Source organism: Macrotis lagotis, chromosome 7 (assembly GCF_037893015.1).
Source record: "Macrotis lagotis isolate mMagLag1 chromosome 7, bilby.v1.9.chrom.fasta, whole genome shotgun sequence".
In the NCBI taxonomy this organism is placed as follows: domain Eukaryota; kingdom Metazoa; phylum Chordata; class Mammalia; order Peramelemorphia; family Peramelidae; genus Macrotis; species Macrotis lagotis.
Window position 1 is genome coordinate 151,460,389 of NC_133664.1, and position 21,907 is coordinate 151,482,295.

General features: G+C 37.8%; 1 protein-coding gene across 2 annotated transcripts in view; it reads right to left on the reverse strand.

The window, feature by feature from the left end:
• DUS4L (dihydrouridine synthase 4 like) overlaps positions 1-21,907 on the reverse strand; it is a 131,952-nt gene that overhangs the window by 91,800 nt on the left and 18,245 nt on the right. The window contains exons 7-11 of one of the 2 annotated variants that reach the window (XM_074193938.1): positions 21,132-21,236; positions 13,089-13,189; positions 9,552-9,702; positions 6,792-6,927; positions 3,453-3,561 (exon numbers count right to left, since the gene is read on the reverse strand). In XM_074193938.1, coding sequence (XP_074050039.1) covers positions 3,453-3,561; positions 6,792-6,927; positions 9,552-9,702; positions 13,089-13,189; positions 21,132-21,236 — 602 coding nt within the window. Of the gene's footprint in view, positions 1-2,827; positions 3,562-6,791; positions 6,928-9,551; positions 9,703-13,088; positions 13,190-21,131; positions 21,246-21,907 lie in introns of those variants that run through there. The other variant, XM_074193936.1, reaches the window with a different exon arrangement.

Consider the following 21,907-nt stretch of genomic DNA (forward strand, 5'->3'; position numbering starts at 1 on the left):
TATTTTTGACACATATGGCTGTGTCCTAAGCCAAACCTTTTACTTCACAATGCACCAGGCTTTTACCTCATAATATACCCCAAGACTATAAATCAGAGATGTTGTTAATCTATGTCAGTTGGATGCCAGCAGATGATAAAGTCTTATAGGTCCACTTAAAGAGTCTGTATTTCATCCTTTATGTGAAAGAAGTCAGACTTGCCAAAGAGACACCTTTGCTCAATGATATTTTTAGTATCAATATTCAGCAAGGAGTAGGTTTGCCAAAGGTGTCCAGGGTCATGAAGGATGTCTTGTACTGAGAAATATAAACTAATCGCCACAATTTGGAGTCCAAAATAGACCCCAAATCACCTTAGCTAGTAAAAACTAGATCTTTCTGCTGAAAGGTGAGAGAGAGAAGGCAACCAACGACAATGCCAGTTTAGAATACAAACTCATTTGTAAAACATTAAGGAAGAGTACAAGCAGTACTATCCCACATAATAGCAAACAAGAAATGGAAAGGAAAACACACTTGCTTTAGAAAACTTGGCTTAGAACCCCAACAAACCAGATTACTCCAAGAACTTCTCAGCATCTAATAGAAGGATGTGAAGTAGAAACAGATCTGACAGCACTTCTGTACTGTAAGTGAGTCATCATATTTGGATTCCAATACCTAAATACCCAATAGGCTCTGAGAAAGTAGACACAGTTGAAAAGGAAAATGTGAAGAGTGACTAGATCTCATTAAATAAAGACTGGTGAAAATCCACCCTGAAGGCAGTATAATTTTCAAGGTTCACAAGGATCAATTTTCAAGGCATTTCAGAGTGGTAAAGTTTCCAAATGAATGGGAAAGATCACAGATGATATTTTTATCATTAAAAAGTTAACTCAGAATGTATCTCTGAGTTTTTTCATCTTTATAAGAATAGTCTCTGCTTATTGGAGCAAGCAGGATTTCACAAATAATTCTTTATAACAGACCCACTACATCTTTACAGTCACTTAATTGACTGATATGTAAAAAAAAAACCCATGAGATTTGACTTAGTGGAATAAGACACAACCTAAAATTTGCTCCTCTAATAAAAGCTTCTCCCAGGAAGAAATTTAGTTGAGACAAATTTCTTCAATAGATACAAAACAGAGTTGATTTTGTTCTGTGCTCTCTTAATACTCGAACAAGTAGGATAGATGCATATAAGAAAGGCATATGCTCAGACCCTCCTCTGTGATGATTAAGAGGAGGTATTAAAGAATGATTTTTTTTTTATCCTGACCACATTCTCCAGAGTTTCTTGTTAATGAATGACATTATGCTGATAGCATCAAACCTTGGAATATTTTAAGATCTTCCCCATGAGATCCAAAATCACTCAAGAGTTAGCCTAAGCAATCCACACAAGAATAAAAATGAAAGAAAAATCACAAACATGCATTAGGATGGGAAGCTCAATGAATTTGTCAATCAATACGTTCATATAGCTCCTGGCCAGGCACTGCAGATGGGTAGTGAATAGGAAACAGAATTTTAAAGGAATAAAGAGTGGGTTGGATGTCATTTGGAATATTTCTCAACATTTTCAAAAGATTCCAACATGGTTCCCTGCTGGAAAAGCACATCTTTTTTATACCAATATTGTTGTAGCAATGCCATGTAATTGTAAATTATGCCACTACAGGGGATCCAAATACAAGGAAAAAGTCATATAGTGAACCTAAGTAGCTAGAAACATAAACTTTTATATGAACTATTATTTGTGTAAGAGATGACATTGACCAGGACATGTATGAATGAGGTATTCTTTTTGTATAGGAAAAATGAAGGATAACATGCAGATTGCTTGAGTATTTATTGATACTCACAAAATAATAACAGCTAGTACTTAGTGTTTTAAGGTTTGCAAAGTACTTTCTATGTTATCTCATTTGAACCTCACAATTCCGTTGCTGCTATTTTTTTAAATTTTAAATTAAGGATACAAGTTGTGATTTTACATAGTAAGAAAATGTCTGAAGCTGGATTTAACCTCAGGTCTTCTAGATTCTAGGTGCAGGTCTCTATTCATTTTTTTTTTTTAGTTTTTTTGCAAGGCAAATAGGATTAAGTGGCTTGCCCAAGGCCACACAGCTAGGTAATTGTTAAGTGTCTGAGACCGGATTTGAACCCAGGTACTCCTGACTCCAGGGCTGGTGCTCTATCCACTGCACCACCTAGCCGCCCCTTCTATTCACTTCTAATAGAATAATTAAAGGAAACCAAAAGAAGGTTCTCCAACATTTTGAGTAGATTCTCCAGAATAAATGTATGGAAAGAATTGCATAAATGGATCTCAAGCTACACTGGTAGGTGAAAAAGTTTACTGAGGTAAACTTTCTAGTGGAACCCACTCACTTACCAATCTCTATTGATTTCAGTGGAGATAATTATACTCATTGTGAGTAAACAGTGCTCAATTTTAGCAGGTAATAGTGCAGACAATTCTCACAATGAAGGATTTAATTTTGGGGGGATAAAGTGAATAGAGCAAGGATTCTTTTAGTATAATTTATTTAACACTTAGTTACTAAAAGAGATTTTTGAATTGTAGACCTACTATTTCTGTCCTCAATGTCTGAGTGTTTTGGGAGTCTTTCCAAACAATCACAGAAATCAGGGAACATCTAGCTATTACATGAATCTGAGAGAATTATCACATGAACATTCCTAAAGCCAAATCCTGACCTAAGAGACCAACCTTCTTCTATAGCTATAGTGCCTTTGTAAAACAGAACTATTCCCCTAATCCTTAACTAATCCAGCGGGGGGGGGGGGGGGGGGGGAAACTCCTAATTGCTTATAAAAAAAGTTAAGAATGTAACAATTTCCTAGAAGGCCAGAAGGCTGTGATGGTCATCCTCAAGTCCAAAGAGGCTAAATGTCTAGAATAAGGCCCAAGAACCTTTACCCTGTCCTCTAGGTAAAATATCTTGGGGGGGGGGGGGGAAGATAGTCCCCATCCTCTGATTTTAGACTATCTCTGTATCTGAAAATGGCAAGATTTTTCTCTGCTTATCAGACTATGAGCTAATGCTAACAGTATAGATATTTTTCTTGGGATGAAACATTTTTATTGGGGATATATCTGAGAAATGATAAAATACTTGAATGGGAAAGGATTCATTCTACATAAGCAGGTTTGCAAAAAATTTTTTTGTAACATGGTTCTTTTGCCAAGTCAGATGACCTGTGTATAAAACATAAATCTGAAAATCCTAAAATGTTTTTGTAAAACAAGAATATGTTTCTTTTGGATGAAGCAATGTTTTACCTTTATATTTCTAATAAGTATCTATAAATATGACATGATGTTCCAGTTAGGTGGTTATTTCTAGGTTAGTTTTGTTTTAGGGAAAACAAAGAAATTTAACAGTATAAAAAGTCAAGTTATTCTTTCTACATTCAAACATGCACAGAAAATTACCGTCTGAAGTCTTCTTTAACTCGGTTTTCAGTTTTTCCATATTTTCCATTAGGTATTTATTTTCTGTATCTGTAATCTGTTCATCTCCCTTGGCAGATTTCTCCAAGGCCTAATACAAAACAATTTTGCAAGGAATTAACATTCCCTGAAATGATGTGATTTTTTTTGTTCAGGGAAATAAATATTGAGCATCTTGACTAGATCTATTGAAAATTATCAGCTATAATATAGCTGAAACATCCTGAAATGAGAAAGGTGAGTATTCAAAATCAAATTCCAACTTCAAAGGGAATATGAAAGTGAAAAATTTGAATCTAAAACATTACATGACTAACACTCTTTTTTTTAGGGTTTTTTTTTTTGCAAGGCAGTGGGGTTAAGTGGCTTGCCCAAGGCCACACAACTAGGTAATTATGAAGTGTCTGAGGTTGGATTTGAACTCAGGTCCTCCTGACTCCAGGGCCGGTGCTCCATCCACTACACCACTTAGCCACCCCAATGACTAACACTCTTAAAGAAACAGTTCTCTTGTGTCTTGCACCTAGTAGTAGGCACTAATGTTTAGCTGCTGAATTATCTAGTTGATGTTACTAGGAGTTCTAATAAAAACATACAATCATGACCTTTATGTAAACAAATGAGAAAAAAAGCACTCAATTTTTGCTGTTGCTAGGAGGTGGGTCTGTCTGTGAAAGTACATTATGAGAATGTATTATGTACTTATTTCTACAACATGGCATTTGGAAAACTGACTAAATCATAAGTGAATGTCCTTAACTATTTTTACTCAATCTGAATACTAGACAGTTCAAATTATATTTTTAAAAAATCAAGATGAGAATCTTCAAGATAATAGTGTCTCTTCATTTAATTGATTTAAGGCAGACAAAGAGAAACAGATTAAATAATTTCAAAGGTAAAACGATTGACTGAAAACTTAAAAAACAAAAACAAAAACACCTAACACTCAAAGCATGGGGCCAAGGTTTACAACCTTTGTATTTGGATGGAGATTATTAGAAGTACAGATAAAACTATATGGGGTCTATTCTTTATGAGATATGCCAAAATAATTTCAAGGTTACTAAAAGCTGATAAAGCAAAGTTATTAGCTATGAAATGAAATATAGTACAGTTAACTTGATAGTACTATCTCACATAGAACAATATAGTTTGGCAATGTAAATGGCCATTGATTAGGCTAAACAAATTATGAAATTATTACTATGCTTCAAGAAGTTATGATGGTGCAGCAGTGGATAGCCTTGAAGTCAGGAGGACCCGAGTTCAAATTTGAATTCAGACACTTAATTACTTAGCTGTGTGACCTTGGGCAAGTCATTTAAACCAATGCCTTGCAAAAACCAGAAATAAACAAAATAATTTCCTGCAAGTAATTACATAGCTTCAAACTTTCTTTTCTACTCCAAGCAGATTCTGTTATAGAAGGCTATAAAAAGTTCAGAAAGAAAAAAGAAAAACCCTAGAGAACCTTCTTGGAGAAAAGAGCTGAAATGTGAAGAATTCTATTTTTTGTTTTAAGAAGGGTTAGGAAAAATCTTCTGATTGTTATCTCCTTATCTAAGTATAAGGAGTTGAGGTCCAAGGAGGGAGCTTTGAGTTATACAAATGTTTATGTTGGTATTACCAGCACTGTTATATCACTTACTTAGAAAAACTGGATTATATCAGTTTTAAAAAAAAGAGCTGGAGTTTTTTCACTACTATACTTGCTAGACCTATTAGTTCAAGGAGAAATACTGCTCATTGTATTATGTGCTAGGTAAATGCTGCTGAATCTGATACTGGATACAGGTCAGCCACCATGTGATATGAAAGTTAACATTCACAAGCAACAGAATAAACTTTTATATTTCCACTGACTTAGTACTCAATTAATTTTAGGATTAAAATGTAGCAAAACTGAAAGCACCTGATCTACGCCTAGAGGAAGATAGTTCAATGAAAAGGATGACCTTTATTCATATCTCTGAGTCACAGAATTTTAGAAGAGTTCATCAAGTTCATTAGCCCTGAATGTATGAACAGAGTTTCTATCACAATTTATCTTGTCCAATTACCTAGATTACCTTGTCCAGTGCCTTCAGTTTGCAAGCAAGAAACCTGAGGCACCTGGAAGGTCACCATCAAGTGACAGAGGAACACTGAAAATGAAAATTATCTAAAATTGTGAGGTTCAGAATTACATTCAAAATTAAAAAGTTGTGAATTTTCATTCATTCTCAAGTAGGAAAAATATACACTTTGGGAACAATTTAGTAAAAACAAAGCTATTTTGCCCAATTTAAGTCTCTGATGGGGAATATAATTTAATTCAAAAACAATACTGAAAAGCAGTACAAGAGTGGAATGGGCCACAGGATGATGAAAAACAAGCCAATATGAGGCTATTTGCAACACACATTGATTGTGTGCAGGGTCCACAAGCTCCAACTCAGCTTAGGCTGGGCAGTATAATGAATTCCTTTAATTATTTATTACTATTCCATCTTATTCAGGGATTGATGCTAGAAGAGACTTTTCCAAATTTTTCAATTTTAGGGACCCTTTAGTGATAGCAATGGATCTTACAAGATTGTAAACCATTGCATCCTTATTTGCTGATTACGAAAATTCATAATGAAAATTTACTATGAATTCAGTTAATACTTTTTAAATGCATTTTTATCTTCTAATTGTCAACTACCTACATTCAACACATCTTTACCCAGACCACAAAAGGTACATTTGCTTATTTATGGATTTTGAATACAAAGTTGTGCTACATCTAGCATCATTATTCACAATTTTCCCAGGGGGGTTGGATCCCACAGATAGAGAACCACTGGTACAGTGCATAATTTTCTGCCTGAGTTAATAATCTTGCTCAGGGAGAGACAGTGAGAACAAACTAATACAAAGGGAAGACCCAGGGTTTGAGAGAGAAAATAATAGTAAACAATGCTGTTTTCAGACACTTCTAATGACTTTTTTGAGGATATGGACCTATAATCTCAGTGTAGAAGCTTTATTTACTAATGTGTATCAACAACTCATCTGTAAATAAGAAATTAAATGACCTGACTATGGTCACTCAAACAACGTGTCAGAGACAGAATTTGCACTCAGGTCTTTTTGTCTTCAAGGCCAGTTTCCTATGGACTATGCCACATTGCCTCTTATTAGTAAATCAGAAAAAAAGAAACATTTATTCTTTCTTATTAATAAAAGAATAAATTCCTGAACATACCTTGGAAATGTTTTTTTTTTTAAAACAAAAGTAGATTTCCTATAAGTCATTCAGGGGGGTGTGATTAAAAAGAAAAGAGTAATAAATACCTGTTTTAGCCTTTCATTCTCTTCCAAGTATTTTTTGGCAGCATCATTGTTACTATCTGCTTGAATTTTCAATATTCCTTTGATTCTCAACTCTTTGGCCAGTTGAGTAATGAGGGTAACTAGACGTCGTAATACACTAAGAAAAAGGAAAGAATTCCAGAATCATAATTAGGACGAATACTTGTCGTGGGAGTCATGTGAGAGAGAGACACTGTTAATCTTGTTTTTGATAAAGATATTCACATACTAAAAAAGTGGCTTTTGTTACACACCTAGTCATTCTTAAAAAAAAAAAATTCTATTTATCAATTTTTTCCCCTGACACTTTTTAAAAAAGAAAGTAGACACAGTTGTATCACAATTCTGTGATTATTACTAGTGCCTAGAAACATGGTAGCAGTTTACAACAAGATAGAGTGCTTATAGGCCAGCGATCAGCAAACAAGTCAGTACTGATGAAGTATGTATCCAAGTGTGGTTAATGGCAAAATTCTGGTTCAGTTCCCACTTCTTTTCCACTTCTTAATTTTTAGTACCTTCTCTTTTAGATCCCTTTCCCTTCTTGCCAGACCCTATTCCGATCATCATTCCAAATCTCTTCCCTCAGTTTTGTCTGTGTCAAAGAAGTGGTCTTTACCTTCACAAAGGCAATCACACTAAATGGATTTTTTTTTTTTTTTGGCAAGGCAATGGGGTTAAATGGTTTGCCCAAGGCCACACAGCTAGGTAGTTATTTATGTCTATATATGACAGAGGGCAGATTTGAACTCAGGCACTCCTGACTATAGGGTAGGTGGACCACCTAGCCATCCCAACTAAATGGATTTTTGATCTCATTCCCATCCTGTTTTCTCCAGTAGATTGTCCTCTCAATTACACTGCTTTCTGTAAGCTTTCTATAAACTTTCCAGCTACCTTTGAAAATTCCTAAGTCTCATCAATGCTTAAAAATCTTTCATGGGGCAGCTAGAGGGTGCAATGAATAGTGCACCAGCCCTGGAGTCAAAGGACCTGAGTTCAAATATGACCTCATTTAATAATTGCCTGGCTGTGTGACATTGGGCAAGTCACTTAACCCCATTGCCTTAAATAAAAGTTAAAAAAAAAAACCTTTGACTCTACCATCTCCGAAAGCCGTCATGCTGTTTTTCCGTCCTTTCTCAGCCAAATTCTTAGGAAAAACTGTCTATATTTGCTGCTTTCACTTCCCCTCCTCTCACTTAATCAACTCTGCAATTTCACCACTCAAATAAAATTGCTCTTAAAAAAGTCACCACTGATTTCATAATGGTTAAATGAGGTGGTCTTTTCTCATTCTTCATCCTTGATGACATTTCTACTGATACCCCTCTCTTCCTAGATCCTTTCCCCTAATTCTCTTCTTACCTCACTCTCCTTTGCTGGCTCACCACCTAGATCTTGCCCTCTTACTTACTGGTGTACCCCAAGGCTCTACTCTGGTTCTCTCTACAGGCTCTCATTTGATTAACCTCATCAGTTCCCATGGGTTTAATAACCATCCCTGCAGAATATTCCTAAATCTATTTAACCTATCTCAGTCTTTCCTTTGGGCTCCAATCCTACCTTACCAAATGACTATTTCAAAACTGATACTTCAAACTAGATGTCCCATAAGCCTCTCAAACTTATTATGTCCAAATTCATTATGGTTTCCCCCCAAACCCTTCCTTTTTATCAACTTCCCTATTTCTTTTGAGTAACTATCATTTTTTCTAGGCTCTCATCTTCACAACACTGGTATTATCCTATCTCCTCATTCTTCCTCATCCTACAGATTCAATCTGTTACCAAATCTTGTCATTTTTTCTTCTTCATCATCTGTCATGTCATCCACTTCTCATTGCTCACAGTTGGTACATAGGTTCAGTGCCTCATCACCTCTCCGATGGGCAATTTAATTTAATGATCTCCTAGGTCTCTTTCTCTTAAATCTCTTTTTTCAATTTCTTCTCCAGAGAGAGCTATTAAAAAGTGTTTTCTTTATGTACAAACCTGACCATATTAGCACTCTCCCTTCTTCCCCATTGTGTGCAATAAACTCCATTGGCTCCCTATTGCCTTTAGGATAAACTACAAACTCCTCAGTTTCACTTTTAAAATTCTTCACAACTAGGCCCCAACTTACTATAAATGACTCCCCTTCCTGCACTGTAAGGTTCAAGACAAATGGATTTTCTAGCTATTTTCTCTCGTGACTCCCCCATTCCCAACTGCACACCTTTGTATTTGGCAAGTACTCTCTTCTCACACCTGCCTCTTAGAATCTTTTTTCCTCCAAGACTCAGTTAAAGTACTATCTAACTTCTAGTGATCTTCCTCTCCAAATTATTTATTTATTCTGTATGCATTTCTACATACGTACATACCATCTTCCCTAATACTATATAAATTCCCTGAGAACAGGGATCGGTTCATTGCAGTCTTTGTAGCCCAAAGGTTGCAACATGCTGCATGGATTGGTTTTCACTAAGGAAGCTTCCTCTGCAGACGTTGTAGCTTTGTTACTAGGGCAGCTACATCTACTCATTGAAGTCATGTAGAATTTTATGAACCAAAACAATGGCTAGGAATCCAATTTTCAATTCAGTATATTTATTCTTCAGTTTAAGTATAGCTGCTTTCTTTGGTGAACTACCAGTGTGAAAGAATGGTTTAATAGGCAGATGGGAAACATTATTGGGATTTTTTGTGGTGATTGAGTGGGGAGGAGTTTCTTTTTAAAGTGTGCCTTTTACTTACAGCCAGAGAAATAAGGAGAATCCAGAAATGTAAAGATTCCTTTGTGCTCTAAAAAGTTTCATCTGTACATGTTCGTAAGCACTGGGATTGCTGTTTGAATTCTTTTCAAGTCCATGACTGATAGAGTACTTCTTTACTTCTCTCACAGCATCTACAAAATAGGGAAAAAACCAAACTATTTGCTGCCTTATACAAAGATGATGAAAAACTATTCAGAAATGCCTTAAATTTATTCAGTTTTATTTGGGAGTTTGTAGAGCTTATAAAGCTCCTGGAGGGTAGGAATTGGACTGTTTCATTTTTCTCTCTAGCATAACTTCCAAAGAACCATATGCTCAATAGATGCTTAGGGAATGACTTTTGGTGTCATCTGAATTCTAAAACACTTAGTGGCCTGCATTGCTCACTTGTAACTTTCATTTACTATCTAACATTGTTTGGCATCTTTTAATATGACTGGATTCTGTTTCCCAATATAAATAACTTTCAAGGTGTAACACCAGAAAGGGAGCAAGTTTCATCTAAAGCATAAAACGTTAAGTGGCAATACCTCCTTTAAGTATGTTTATTTATTTTTTATTTATTAACATTTGTTTTTCAATTATATACAATAGTAATATGTACCCTATCATTTTTGAAAGGTTTTGAATTTTACAATTTCCTTCCCTCCCTTCCTCCCCCACAGAAGGCTGTCTGATAAATTTCTACATTGTTTCCATACTATACAATGATGTATATTGAATGTGTTATAATACTAAATATAAGAGTAAACATCCCCCCCCCCCCCAAGAAGATGAGAGACCTCAAGAATAAAGAGAGAGAAGAAAAAAATGTGCTTCAGTCTGTATTCAGATTCCAATGGCTCTGTCTCTGGGGTGAGTTGCTTTCTTTATCAGAAGTCCACCAGAGAAGTTGCTTCAATATTTTTCCCACAGTTGCTATTACTAGCTGAACCTCTACTCCATTCCTCCCCACTCTATTCTCTCTCTCTCTCTTTCCTTTCATCCTGGCACTGTCCAAAAGTGTGTTGAATCTGAGTACCCTCTCCTTTGATCTTCACTCTCTTCTATCACCTATTCTCGCCCCCCCCCCCCACCATTCCCCCTTATCCTGTCCCTTTCTTCTTATTTTTCTCTAGGGTAAGATAGATTTCTATACCCTATTAAGTGTGAATGTTATTTCCTCTCTGAGCCATTTCTGATGAGAATGAAGGCTCACTCATTCCCTCTTGCCTTCCCCCCTTTATACTCCATTGAAAAAGCTTTTTCTTGACTCTTATGTGAAATTTCTTAGCTTCTTCTCCTTTCCCTTCCTCCCAGTACTTTCCTTTATCACCCATTGATTCCATCTTTTTTCCTATATTATACCATTAATTCCACTCCTTCCTATGTCTTGTCTATGTAGGCTCCTTCTAACAGCTTTTATAAATGAGAAAGTTCCTATGAGTTATCAGTATCTTCTTCCCATGCAGGAATACAAAATGTTCAATAACATTAAGTTCCTCATAGTTAGACCTTCTCTTCCACTCCCTCTCTGGTTCATCAGAGTCCTGTACTTGGAAAACAAACTGTTCAGTTGTTTCAATAGGAAAGTTTGAAAGCCCCCTGTTTCATGGAAAGTTCATCTTTTCCCTTGAAAGGGAATGTTCAGTTTTGCTGGGTACTTTAAGAATGTTTAAATATTTAAACTCTATCTTAATATTTAAATTTTAAATATCTAAAATTTAAAATTAAATATTTAAACTATATAATACTAAAGTTCTCTCTTACTCAGGTCAACTGTGACTTTTAGAGATCTGGTAAAGATGCATACCACCTACCTCCTTGAAAGAGAAGTGATGGACTCAAAAGTGCAGAATACGACATCTATTTTTCAGATATGCCCTATGTTTGAGTATACACGTTTGTTATAAAGTGTTTTTTCTTTTTTTAAAATTGGTGGGGAAAATGAGTAGAAAAAAAATAGATTTTTGTTAGCTGAAAATAAATTTAAAAAAGAGAAAGGTTCTCTCTCAGAATTATGTCATCTTTTACTTTCCTAGACCTACAAATATTTCTAGGTATGCAGCACATGTACAATGCAGCAAAAACTAGAGTTTAGAGCTATGAAACATGTATTGGGTTTTGGTTCTGGTTCTGCTATTAACTGAACAAATCAGTTCAATAATCTCTTAACATTAATTTCAGCTATTTAAAAAAAATTTAGCATTAGACTAGTTGCTCTTCAAGGTCCTTGTCATCTTTAACATTCTAGTAGTTTAAATTTCTTCTGAAAGAAACTGATAAGACAAGGAATGCCATATTAACCAGATACACATCGAATACTCAAAACAATTTAGCTCTAAATCAAGATTTTTCCCTTGACTTTGAAACAGACAAAGTCATTGGAGGCCATAATTTGTTTTTGTTGTTCATATAACCATAATCTATCAGGAACTCCATTTGTCTTAATAAAATGATAATATACTGTCTTGCTACATTCTGTCATCCCCTCTCCCCCCAACAAAATAAATAAGATCTTAGAGTTGGAGCAATAATGATAAGAGCTATACACTCTAAGCTTTGTAAAGTTTTTTGATATAATACGTGTCAAGCACACCATTAATAACTATATAAATGTTATGACTGGGGGCAGCTAGGTGGTGCAGTAGATAGAGCACCAGCTCTAGAGTCAGGAGTACCTGAGTTCAAATCCGGCCTCAGACACTTAAAAAAAAAAGTTATGATTGCGATCATATTATGAACATAATTACTATTATCTGGTCCAACCCCATCCATTTTACAGTTGAGAAAAAAACTGAGGTCCAGAGAATTCTGTCCCATAGGAAGTAGTAAGTTTGAGGTTTAACTGTATAAGACCTTTTTTTCAGCATATCGGAAGACAAAGTAGTCTCTAATTTATAAAGGTCTAGTATTCCAAATGCTTATTTTTAAGTTGTTTGTTTTAAATGGAAATTATATCTTATACCATACATAACCATAAAATGGTTTTGCTCTTAGGCTAGCCATAAAAACATATTAACCGATAGTGTAAAGCTTATTTAAGCTGTAAAATACTGAACATTTCCCATATTTTAAAAAAAAGCCAAAAGCAGTAAGTATAGTTGCAGGTGTGTAATGTTTCAGCCACCCAATGGGATTAAACAGATTTCTATGGGCCAGTCTGTGAGTCAAAAACCTGCTTATATTATGACACTGGCTGTGGGGAAAAAGTGTTCTACTGTATATGATTAATGGGAAGGAGGGAACAAACACATGTGGGCTAAGAGCATACAACAACTAGCTGTGTTCCTTTGGGTCTCAATTTTCTCATCTGCACAGTGAGAGGTTTGAAACAGATGATTCAACTCAATGAAATCTATGATTCCTTTACTACCCTACTCTAGGGCTGCTATAGGCACAATTAGGACTAAATACCATAGATGAGGGCACATTCATAAATCAAAGACAGGTCTGACTCAAATTTTAAATGGGAAAAACAAAATCAAAAATAACTAGAACCCTTCATATACATCCACAGGAGAAATGTACTACTTACCAAGAAACAGAACAATCAACAGGACAATAATTGTAAGGAATGCCTTGTTCCAGTAGGTTGCGATTTTACTCCAGAGTGGGAAAGTAAAAATCTTGTGCCATCTAGATAGAAGACAATAGCAATCTATCAGGAGAAGGAGGGTGGTGAAGGTAGTAGTTAAATTTTCGAATTAATCAATGAAAAAATCAGAAGTGCAGGAGGGTCTAACTTCTGTCATCACGCACAGGAAGCTACATGAGAGGATCCAGGTTCAAATCTTAAATTGTTTTTCTCATTAGCCATGTGATCTCAGACAAGTTACTTCTCTCTAATGCTCATTTTCCTCACCTAGAAAATGATCAGAGTAGGCTACATGATTTTTTTTGTGTCCCTTCAAGCTCTGTTATTTCATTGTTTTTTAAAAAGATATTAACAAAATCGCCTTAACTGTCTCAAGTTTTAAAATCCTATAAATTCATGTATAGCCTCTAGTGACCATCCCTGATGTACAGCAATCATTTTATTCATCTCTGATTAACCAGTATATTTGGTTGACATTGTAAGCTTTCTACTCAAGCCCTGAATTCTATCTTTAGTTTCACCCTTTTTATCATTTTTTTTTAAGGTTTTTGCTAGGCAATGGGGTTAAGTGGCCTGCCCAAGGCCACAGAGCTAGGTAATTATTAAGTGTCTGAGACCAGATTTGAACTCAGGTACTCCTGACTCCAGGGCAGGTGCTTTATCCAATGCGCCACCTAGCCACCTCTTCATTTGGTGCTTTATCCACTGTGCCACCTAGCCGCCCCTTCATTTATCTTTTTCCAATTACATGTAGAGATAGTTTTCATCATTCATTTTTATAAAATTTTCTCCTTTCCTCCCTTCCCTCCCTAAAACAATAGGCAATCTGATTTAGGTTATATGTGTACAGTCATATTACATGTATTTCCATATTTATAATGATGTGATAGAAAAATCAAAATAAAAGGGAAAAAGCCATGAGAAGGAAAAAACAAAATAAAAAAAGTGCAAATGTATGCTGTTTTGCATTTAGCTTCTCTTTTAGCAGACAACTCCACTTCCTGAGAAAACTGAGGTCACCTACTCCTTTAGGCTCTTAAACTTCATGTCTCAAGAGCTTTCACTCACTCCTCTCCACTTAGGTTGACTCCATATCAGTTCCCCTTCAACAGTTTAAAACTGCTTTCTTTCCTTAAATCAATAATCCCTTCTTTTTTCAACAGATATCTCTGCAGATAGGTCAAGGCCATCTATCAGGAGACCCTTGTCTCCTAAGAACTATAATCAAAATCTCTCTCCTTGAAAGGAGAACCAACTGCTCCCCACCAACCCCAATATTAATCCTATCTCCTATTCCACACAGTTTACTCCATTTATCTCTTCTAAGCCTGAATATCACACCCCTACACACCTTCAAGCTCTCCTTATCTTCCTGTTCCCTCCCCCAATCATCTCCAGACCTGCTCAGGTTTTCCTAATGCCCCAAAACAAATAAAAGTCTTCTGCCTTGATCAGTTTTTGCTGAGGGACTTCCATTCTGCTTAGGTAACATGCTACATTGCCTTCAATCAACTATTTAAACTAAAGAAAGCCTTGGAAAGCAGAGTGCTGCAATGGCTAGAGTCCTAGGCCTAGAGTTAGGAAGACATCTAATTCAGTTCAATTCCTGCCTCAGACATTTAGTAGCTGTGTCACCCTGGACAAATTATTTAACCCTGTTCACCTCATTTTCCTCATCTGTCAAATGAACTGGAGAAGGATATAGCCAACCACTCCAGTATTAGCCAAGAAACCAAACGGGGGTCACAAAGAATTGAACAAGACTGAACAACACCAAAAAGCAGTCTTTACTCACCATCTCTACTATGTGATCATTTACTTACTCCTTAACTTCTTGCAATCTGGCTTCTGATCCAACCACTCTACTGAAATGCTCTCTCCCTATATTTTATTGCTCTCTGTCAGGGGCAGGAGGAAGGGAAGGAAGGAGAAAAATGTAAAAGTCAAAACCCTGCAAAAACATGACTGTTGAAAACTACCATTGCATGTAGTTGGAAAGATGAATAAAATATTGAAAAGAAAAGAAAATGCTCTCAAAGTATACCAAATAACTTTAATTGTCTTTTTTCAGTTATCATCCCTGACCTAAATGTAACCTTAAAAAAACCTTAGCACCAGCCCTGGAGTCAGGAGGGCCTGAGTCCAAATCTGGCCTCAGACACTTAATAATTACCTAGCTGGGCAAGCCACTTAACCCCACTTGCCTTGCAAAAACCTAAAACAAAACAAAAAAAAAAACCAACAAAAACCCTTAAAAAAGAGTTCTTAAAAAGCTTTTGCTTGATATCTCTGCAAGCTATCATCCAATATCTCACTTCCCTTTCTCAAACTCTGTAAAAAAGCCTTTTCTACTCATTTCCTCTCTTCTCACTCAGTCACCAACCCTTTGCAAGTTTCCTACCACAACTCCCAAATGAAATTGCTCTTTTCAAAGTTACTGATGAGTTTTTAATTATTAAATAACATAGTTCTGTCCCTGCATCTTGACATTTCTGCTACATGTGACATTGCTGACCATCCTGTCCTTATGTATACTCTCTCCTCTGAGTTTTCATGACAATACTCTATATAGACATTAATAGATAGGTAGACCATTCCCAATTGACAAATGGTCAAAGGTTATGCAAAGGTAATTTACAGATGACGAAACCAAAGTGATCCATAGTCATATGAAAAATTGCTCTAAATCATTACTTATTAGAGAAAAATGTAAATTAAAGCTTCTCTGAGGTACCACCTCAACCTCTCAGACTGGCCAATTATGACCAGAAAGGGCAATGATCAATGTTGGAAGGGATGTGGGAAATCTGAAACACTAATGCATTGTTGGTGGAGTTGTAAACTCATCCAACCTTTCTGGAGAGCTGTTTGGAATTGTGCCCAAAGGGCAACAAAAATGTGCATACCCTTTGATCCAGCAATACCACTACTAGGTCTATACCCTGAAGAGATGATGAAAAAGGGTAAAAACATCACTTGTACAAAAATATTCATAGCAGCCCTGTTTGTGGTGGCAAAGAATTGGAAATTAAGTAAATGTACTTCAATTGGGGAATGGCTTAACAAACTATGGTATATGTATGTCATGGAACACGATTCTTCTTTTGTAAACCAGGAGTGACAGGAATTCAGGGAAGCCTGGAAGGACTTGCATGAACTGATGCTGAGTGAGATGAGCAGAACCAGGAAAAACATTGTACACCCTAACAGCAACATGGGGGTACATGGGGGTGATGATTAACCTTAATAGACTTGCTCATTCCATCAGTGCAATAATCAGAATACCATCTGTATCCAGAGAAAGAATTGTGGAGTTTGAACAACGACCAAAGACTACTACCTTTAATTAAAAAAAAAAAATTATCTTCTTAAGTAATTTTTCTATCTCTTATACTTTATTTTTTCCCCATAAGGATATGATGTCTCTCATCACATTCAACTTAGATCAATGTATACCATGGAAAGAATGTAAAGACTAACAGAATGCCTTCTGTGGGGGGCTGGGGGGAGGGAAGCAAGATTAGGGGAAAAATTGTAAAACTCAAAAATAAATGAATTCTTTCTAAAAAAAATAGGTACAATGAATCAACTCAACAGTTCAGACAAAAAGTTAGAAACTGGACTAATTTCTCCCAAACCTCCCTTTTTTTGTTGAAAACACATCCTTCTAATGGACAGATGTAACTTCAGCATTATCGTGCCTAATCCACCTCTAGGAGATATCTCCAATACAACTCCTTTCCTTGTCTTTATTCACATAACCTACTACTTCGGTCAAGCCCACCTTCCTCTTCACCTAGAGTATTCTGGCTTCCTCAATGGTCTTCCTGCCTCAAATTTTGCACAGGAAGACATTCCTGTGCACATAGGACCAGGTAACTCACCCAACTCCACTGACTTCTTATTGCTTCTAGAATCACATATAAAATGCTGTCTAGTTTTTAAACCCTTAAACATCTGGTCCCAAACTAATTTCCCAGCCTCGTTATTCATGACCTTGTCTACTATTTGGCTAAGCCAAACTGGTCTTTTCCTTCTTTCTTGCACACAACATTCCATCTCCCCATCCCTTTGGCCTGGCTGTCCTCTGTCTGCCTCATTAAGTTCTTCTCTTCCTTTAAAATAGCTCAAATACCATCTTCTACAAGAAGCCTTTCCTGTTTTTCTCAAGTGCTAATGTCTTGACTTAATAACTTAAATTATGTCCCTGTGAACAGAACTGTTTCACTCTTTGGACTCTATCCCATATGTCTGGCACAGAGTTTATTCTTACAAAAATGTTTCTAGATGAATCCAGTGATTGAATGGCCTTTTCCACATTGCCCTTTCCTTTACATTCTTTGGCTTCTGTGACACTACTTATCTGCCTCCCCTATGTAGTGAGTGAAGTGAGAATACAGCTGAGTTCAAATTATTCTATGTCTTAGCTCTGACAGTTCATACTCTTCCTGTTCCTGCCCTAGTCTAACTGCAGTAAACAACTCTGAAATGTAAAATATTCACTAGTCTAGCAATTAGACTCTAGTCTGAGATCTTTCCAGACTACATTTTAACACCTGGCTCTAAGTTAGTGTCTGGAAAGTCCCTTCTTAAGGTGGTTTCTGAGTGCAGAGACCTAATTTCTAGTTTAATTTCTTCAAAAAGCTTAATCAACATCAAGTACTTATGTTTTTCCAACAAATTGGTGGAACCAAAAAGACAAGAGAAAATATAGTTCCCAGAAGCAAAAAGTTGTCCACATTTGACATTCTAAATGAATCTCTAACTAAAGAACTAGCTAACCTAGGTCCAAGGAGGCTTAAACAGCTATAATTCAAGTAATACAGTCAGAGGGTTGGGAATCAAGAAGGTGTGCATTTCACTTTGGCCTGAGATAATTACTCTTTGACTGCTGGCAAATACAAGTTTTTCAGTCTGCTTCTTCCTCTGTAAAGTGTGCATAGATTAATAACAGCACCTCTCTCACAGAATTAGGATTACATGTGATTATGCTATGTATTATCTGGTAAAATTTTTAAATGCTATTTATGGTTAGCTCTTAGGTCTCTGTAAGGTGGGGTGGCCCTTTTACAGGAGAGGGGACAGAGTGGCACAAGTTGGGCAGGCATCGACTGATTGTGATCTGCATTGATGGAGAGATACCCAACTTGAGGAGATCACAGATCCATTTGAGTATCAAAACAGCTAAATGTCACAGTGGCAGACTTGGAGTTAGGAAGACTCAAATTCAAATCTGGCCTCAGATACTTGCTAGCAGTGTGACCTGGGTCGGTCACTTAACATGTCTGCCTCAAGATTCCTCATTTCAAAAATGGAAATAATAATAATACTAGCACTTCCTTCCTAGGGTTCTTGTAAGGATCAAATGAGATCATATTTGGAAAGTGCTGAAAGGTCTATACAAGAGCTAGATTATTATTATTATCATCTGAGAGTAACATTACAAAGCAATGAGGGAGCACCTACTTCATTTTTTAGGGCTAATTAATTTCATTTTTTTCCTCTGCCTAGTATCTACTTACAAGTATGTCACTCTAAAAGCATGTAAATCCTTCCTTATATAAATGTGTCCAGAAAAGTTGCATAAAAGATCTCTGGAAAAGAGAAATGAGGCTATTGGAGCTGATAAGAGTATGGAATTCATCCTGGCAGAATCAGGCCTTAAGCCCCTCTAATTCCTTCCTGTGTGAGCAAAAGCTCAAATTCTAGTCTTTAGCATTCTCTTCAGGAAATTGACTGAACTAGTGTATTTCTAAATTGGAAGTTTTAAATAATTTAGTGTTAGCTTAGAACCAAGCTTAACACAGAGTTGGGACATCCAGGATGTCCATTTCCTTAACTGTAAAACAGGGGATCATAAGACTCCCACTCTCCCAGGCCTATTGTGAGGATCAAAGTGAAATATTGGCATGGTGCTTGGCACTTGGCTGGTTATTAGTCAATACTGTTTTACTCCCTTCTCCCCCTACTACTTATCAACAAATATTAAACATGGACATTTTAAGCCTATGAAAATAAAATCAGTTCAAGATAGGGACAGTAATACAAGGGGCAAGAATTCTTGGTTCCTGTTTTGGCCTTGCCACCTGTGACCCTAAGCCATTTAACTTCTTCGTCCATATTTCCCTTTTTTCTAAAACAAGGGACATTGGGGTGTATGGTCTCTGAGTTCTAAAAAAGGCTTTAACTCATTTCCCTCTTTGCTATGGAAGAGATGGGGAAAATCAGTAGTGAGTGACCAGAGTATGAGTTGAACTCTGGGAATCATCTAACAACTGAGAACTCTACAGACATTGCTCTCTGGCCCAGCTACATCAGAATAATGACTATTATCCTTTTCCCAAAGATTCACTCCAGGAGTTTCCATGCCTTGCTCATCTTGTTCCACAGGCCTGGAATGCCCACCCTTGCATTTTCAGCTGTGGAATGCCCTGTGATTGAATTTATTTCAGTTGTGTCCAACTTTTCATGATCACATTTGAAGTTTTCTTGGCAGAAATATTGGAGTAGTTGGCCATTTCCTTTTCTAACTCCATGTACAGAAGAGGCCAACTGGTTGAAGAGATCTTCCCTGGGGATCACACAGCTAAGTAAATATTATGTGTCTTAGGTTGGATTTGAACTTAGGTCCTCCTGACTCCAGAGTCTGTCCACCAGTAGCCACCTAGCTGCCCCTGAAAGTACTTTCTACTCCTGGTAGTGCCTTGCTCTGATTAGCTGGTTCCTTCCAGAAGCTCCATTTAGGAAGTGCCCAGGCCAGTCATACCTTTGTTAGCACATGTTAGCACACTGTCTGGCTCACAGTAAATTCAGAATGTCTACTGACTTGTTGTCTGCTGATATGCTTTGGCAGAGCAAGTTCTTCACCTGGAGCTTTGGTTGTGAATGAGGAAAGTAAAGGTGTAGTTACCAAAATTCATGAATAAATGAATCACTAATGAAAACTATTGGCTATATGTGCAAATCACTGGCATATATCCCTAAAGAAACACTGTTCCAATGGTAACCCTTTGCCCATAAAATAGTAATCATATTACATCACAGGTTGGGTTATTGAGCTTTATGTGGGAACATGAAACAAGTTATCATGGGAACTGAGATAAGCATAAGAAAGGGCTTTGGTTCAAGATGTGATTTTCTCAGTTTGGAGAACCCCATGATTTGGTAATCCTTTTTAAACGCTGAAGATGGGCAACTCTATATATTATGGCCTCACATTGTTCCGGGGTCATCAAGAGATTTAATGACTTAGCCAAAGGCCACACTGTCAATACGTATCAGAGACATGATTCTCCAACATCATCCTCACTCCAAGGCTGGCCCTTTACCCACTAATCCTGGGCATCTCAACAAGTTAGCGAAAAGAATCTGGAGGTAGATCTGAGTTTTAATCTTGCTTGAATCTCAGTTTCCTCAACTGTAAAAAAGAGTAATACCATTTATCTCACAGGTTAGTTGGAAAGATGAGATGAAATCATAGAGGTGAAGTGCTTTGCTAAATTTAAAAGTGATTTATGGTCAGTCCACTTGCATTAAGTTAATAAGATCTCAAATATAGCGCTGCTGAGGGCAGGGAACACAAAATACAAGCAAGCCCTACTCTTAAGGAAGTTAGGTTCTGTAAGACAAAGAAGAAAACGGAAAAAAGTTGAAAAGGGGAAGGATGGGGGGTTAAATAAAGAAGCCCTCCTTCACAGAGAAAGTCTGGCGGGCAATCGGGAGAGGAGGGAGATGCTAGTATCATCATTATTACTATTTTTCAATACAAGTCTTAAGAGTAAAACTGCCTATTTTAAATCAGTGAAGGAATAAATAGAAACATTAAAAAATAGTTTCATTTAAAAAAAATAGTTTGTATTATTTATACTGCTTCTGGTGGATTTCCCTGACTCTCCCTTGGCCCCTGTTCTCCGCCCCATCAGAGGGAAAGGTGGGAGGTGAAAGGTGAGGCGCTTCAGCGAGCCTGAAGAGAAGGTTTCCTACCTCTGAGGAGAAATAAACGGTAGGCAGAGGGTTAAAATGAGTCCTATTTCGGTATAGAGGAAGCTGGCCACCGCCGCCCACTGCAGGGTCATGGCTGCTCGCTCTCTTCCACTCCTGGGGAGACAAGCACAGCCGGGTGAGTCGCAGGCCCCGGCGGGGGAGGGGCGCGTCGGGCCACGGTTGGCGGGGGAGGGGCGGGGCCGCGCGGGGAGAGCGAGGGGAAGGCCCGGGCCCGGGCCGGGTGCGGACGCGGCCCGCGGGGCCCGGCCGCGCTGCCTTACCTCCAGCCGGCTGCCCGGAGCGGCGCCGCCGCAGCTGCCGCCGCTGGCCCTGCGCGGGGACGTCAGACGCAGCGGCGGGGGCGGGGCGCGGGGGCCACGCCCGCTCCTGCCCGCGGGCCTGGGGGGAGGGGGGGAGCGGGTCCGGGACCGGCCCGAGTCTCCAGAAGCCGGGGCCACTCATTTCAGTTATTGCCAGGGCGCCGCGCGGGCAGGGCGATGGCACCGCCCCTCTCCCACCCGGGCAGAGCTCCAGAGCGGGCCGCGGGACCCTCCCCTGTACCGCAGGGACCACCTCCGGGGTCCCGTTTGGCCTGCACACTCACTGAGCTCCTTTCTATCCCACAAACAGGACACCCCTTCAGACCTCCTTTCCCTCCAATACTCTCCTTGTATCATCCGACTTCTCATTTTAAATTCTTAGAATTATTTGAGACACAGAAGAGGTTAAAGGGCAGGATGACAAAGGATTTTGAACCCAGATCCTCTCAGTCTCCG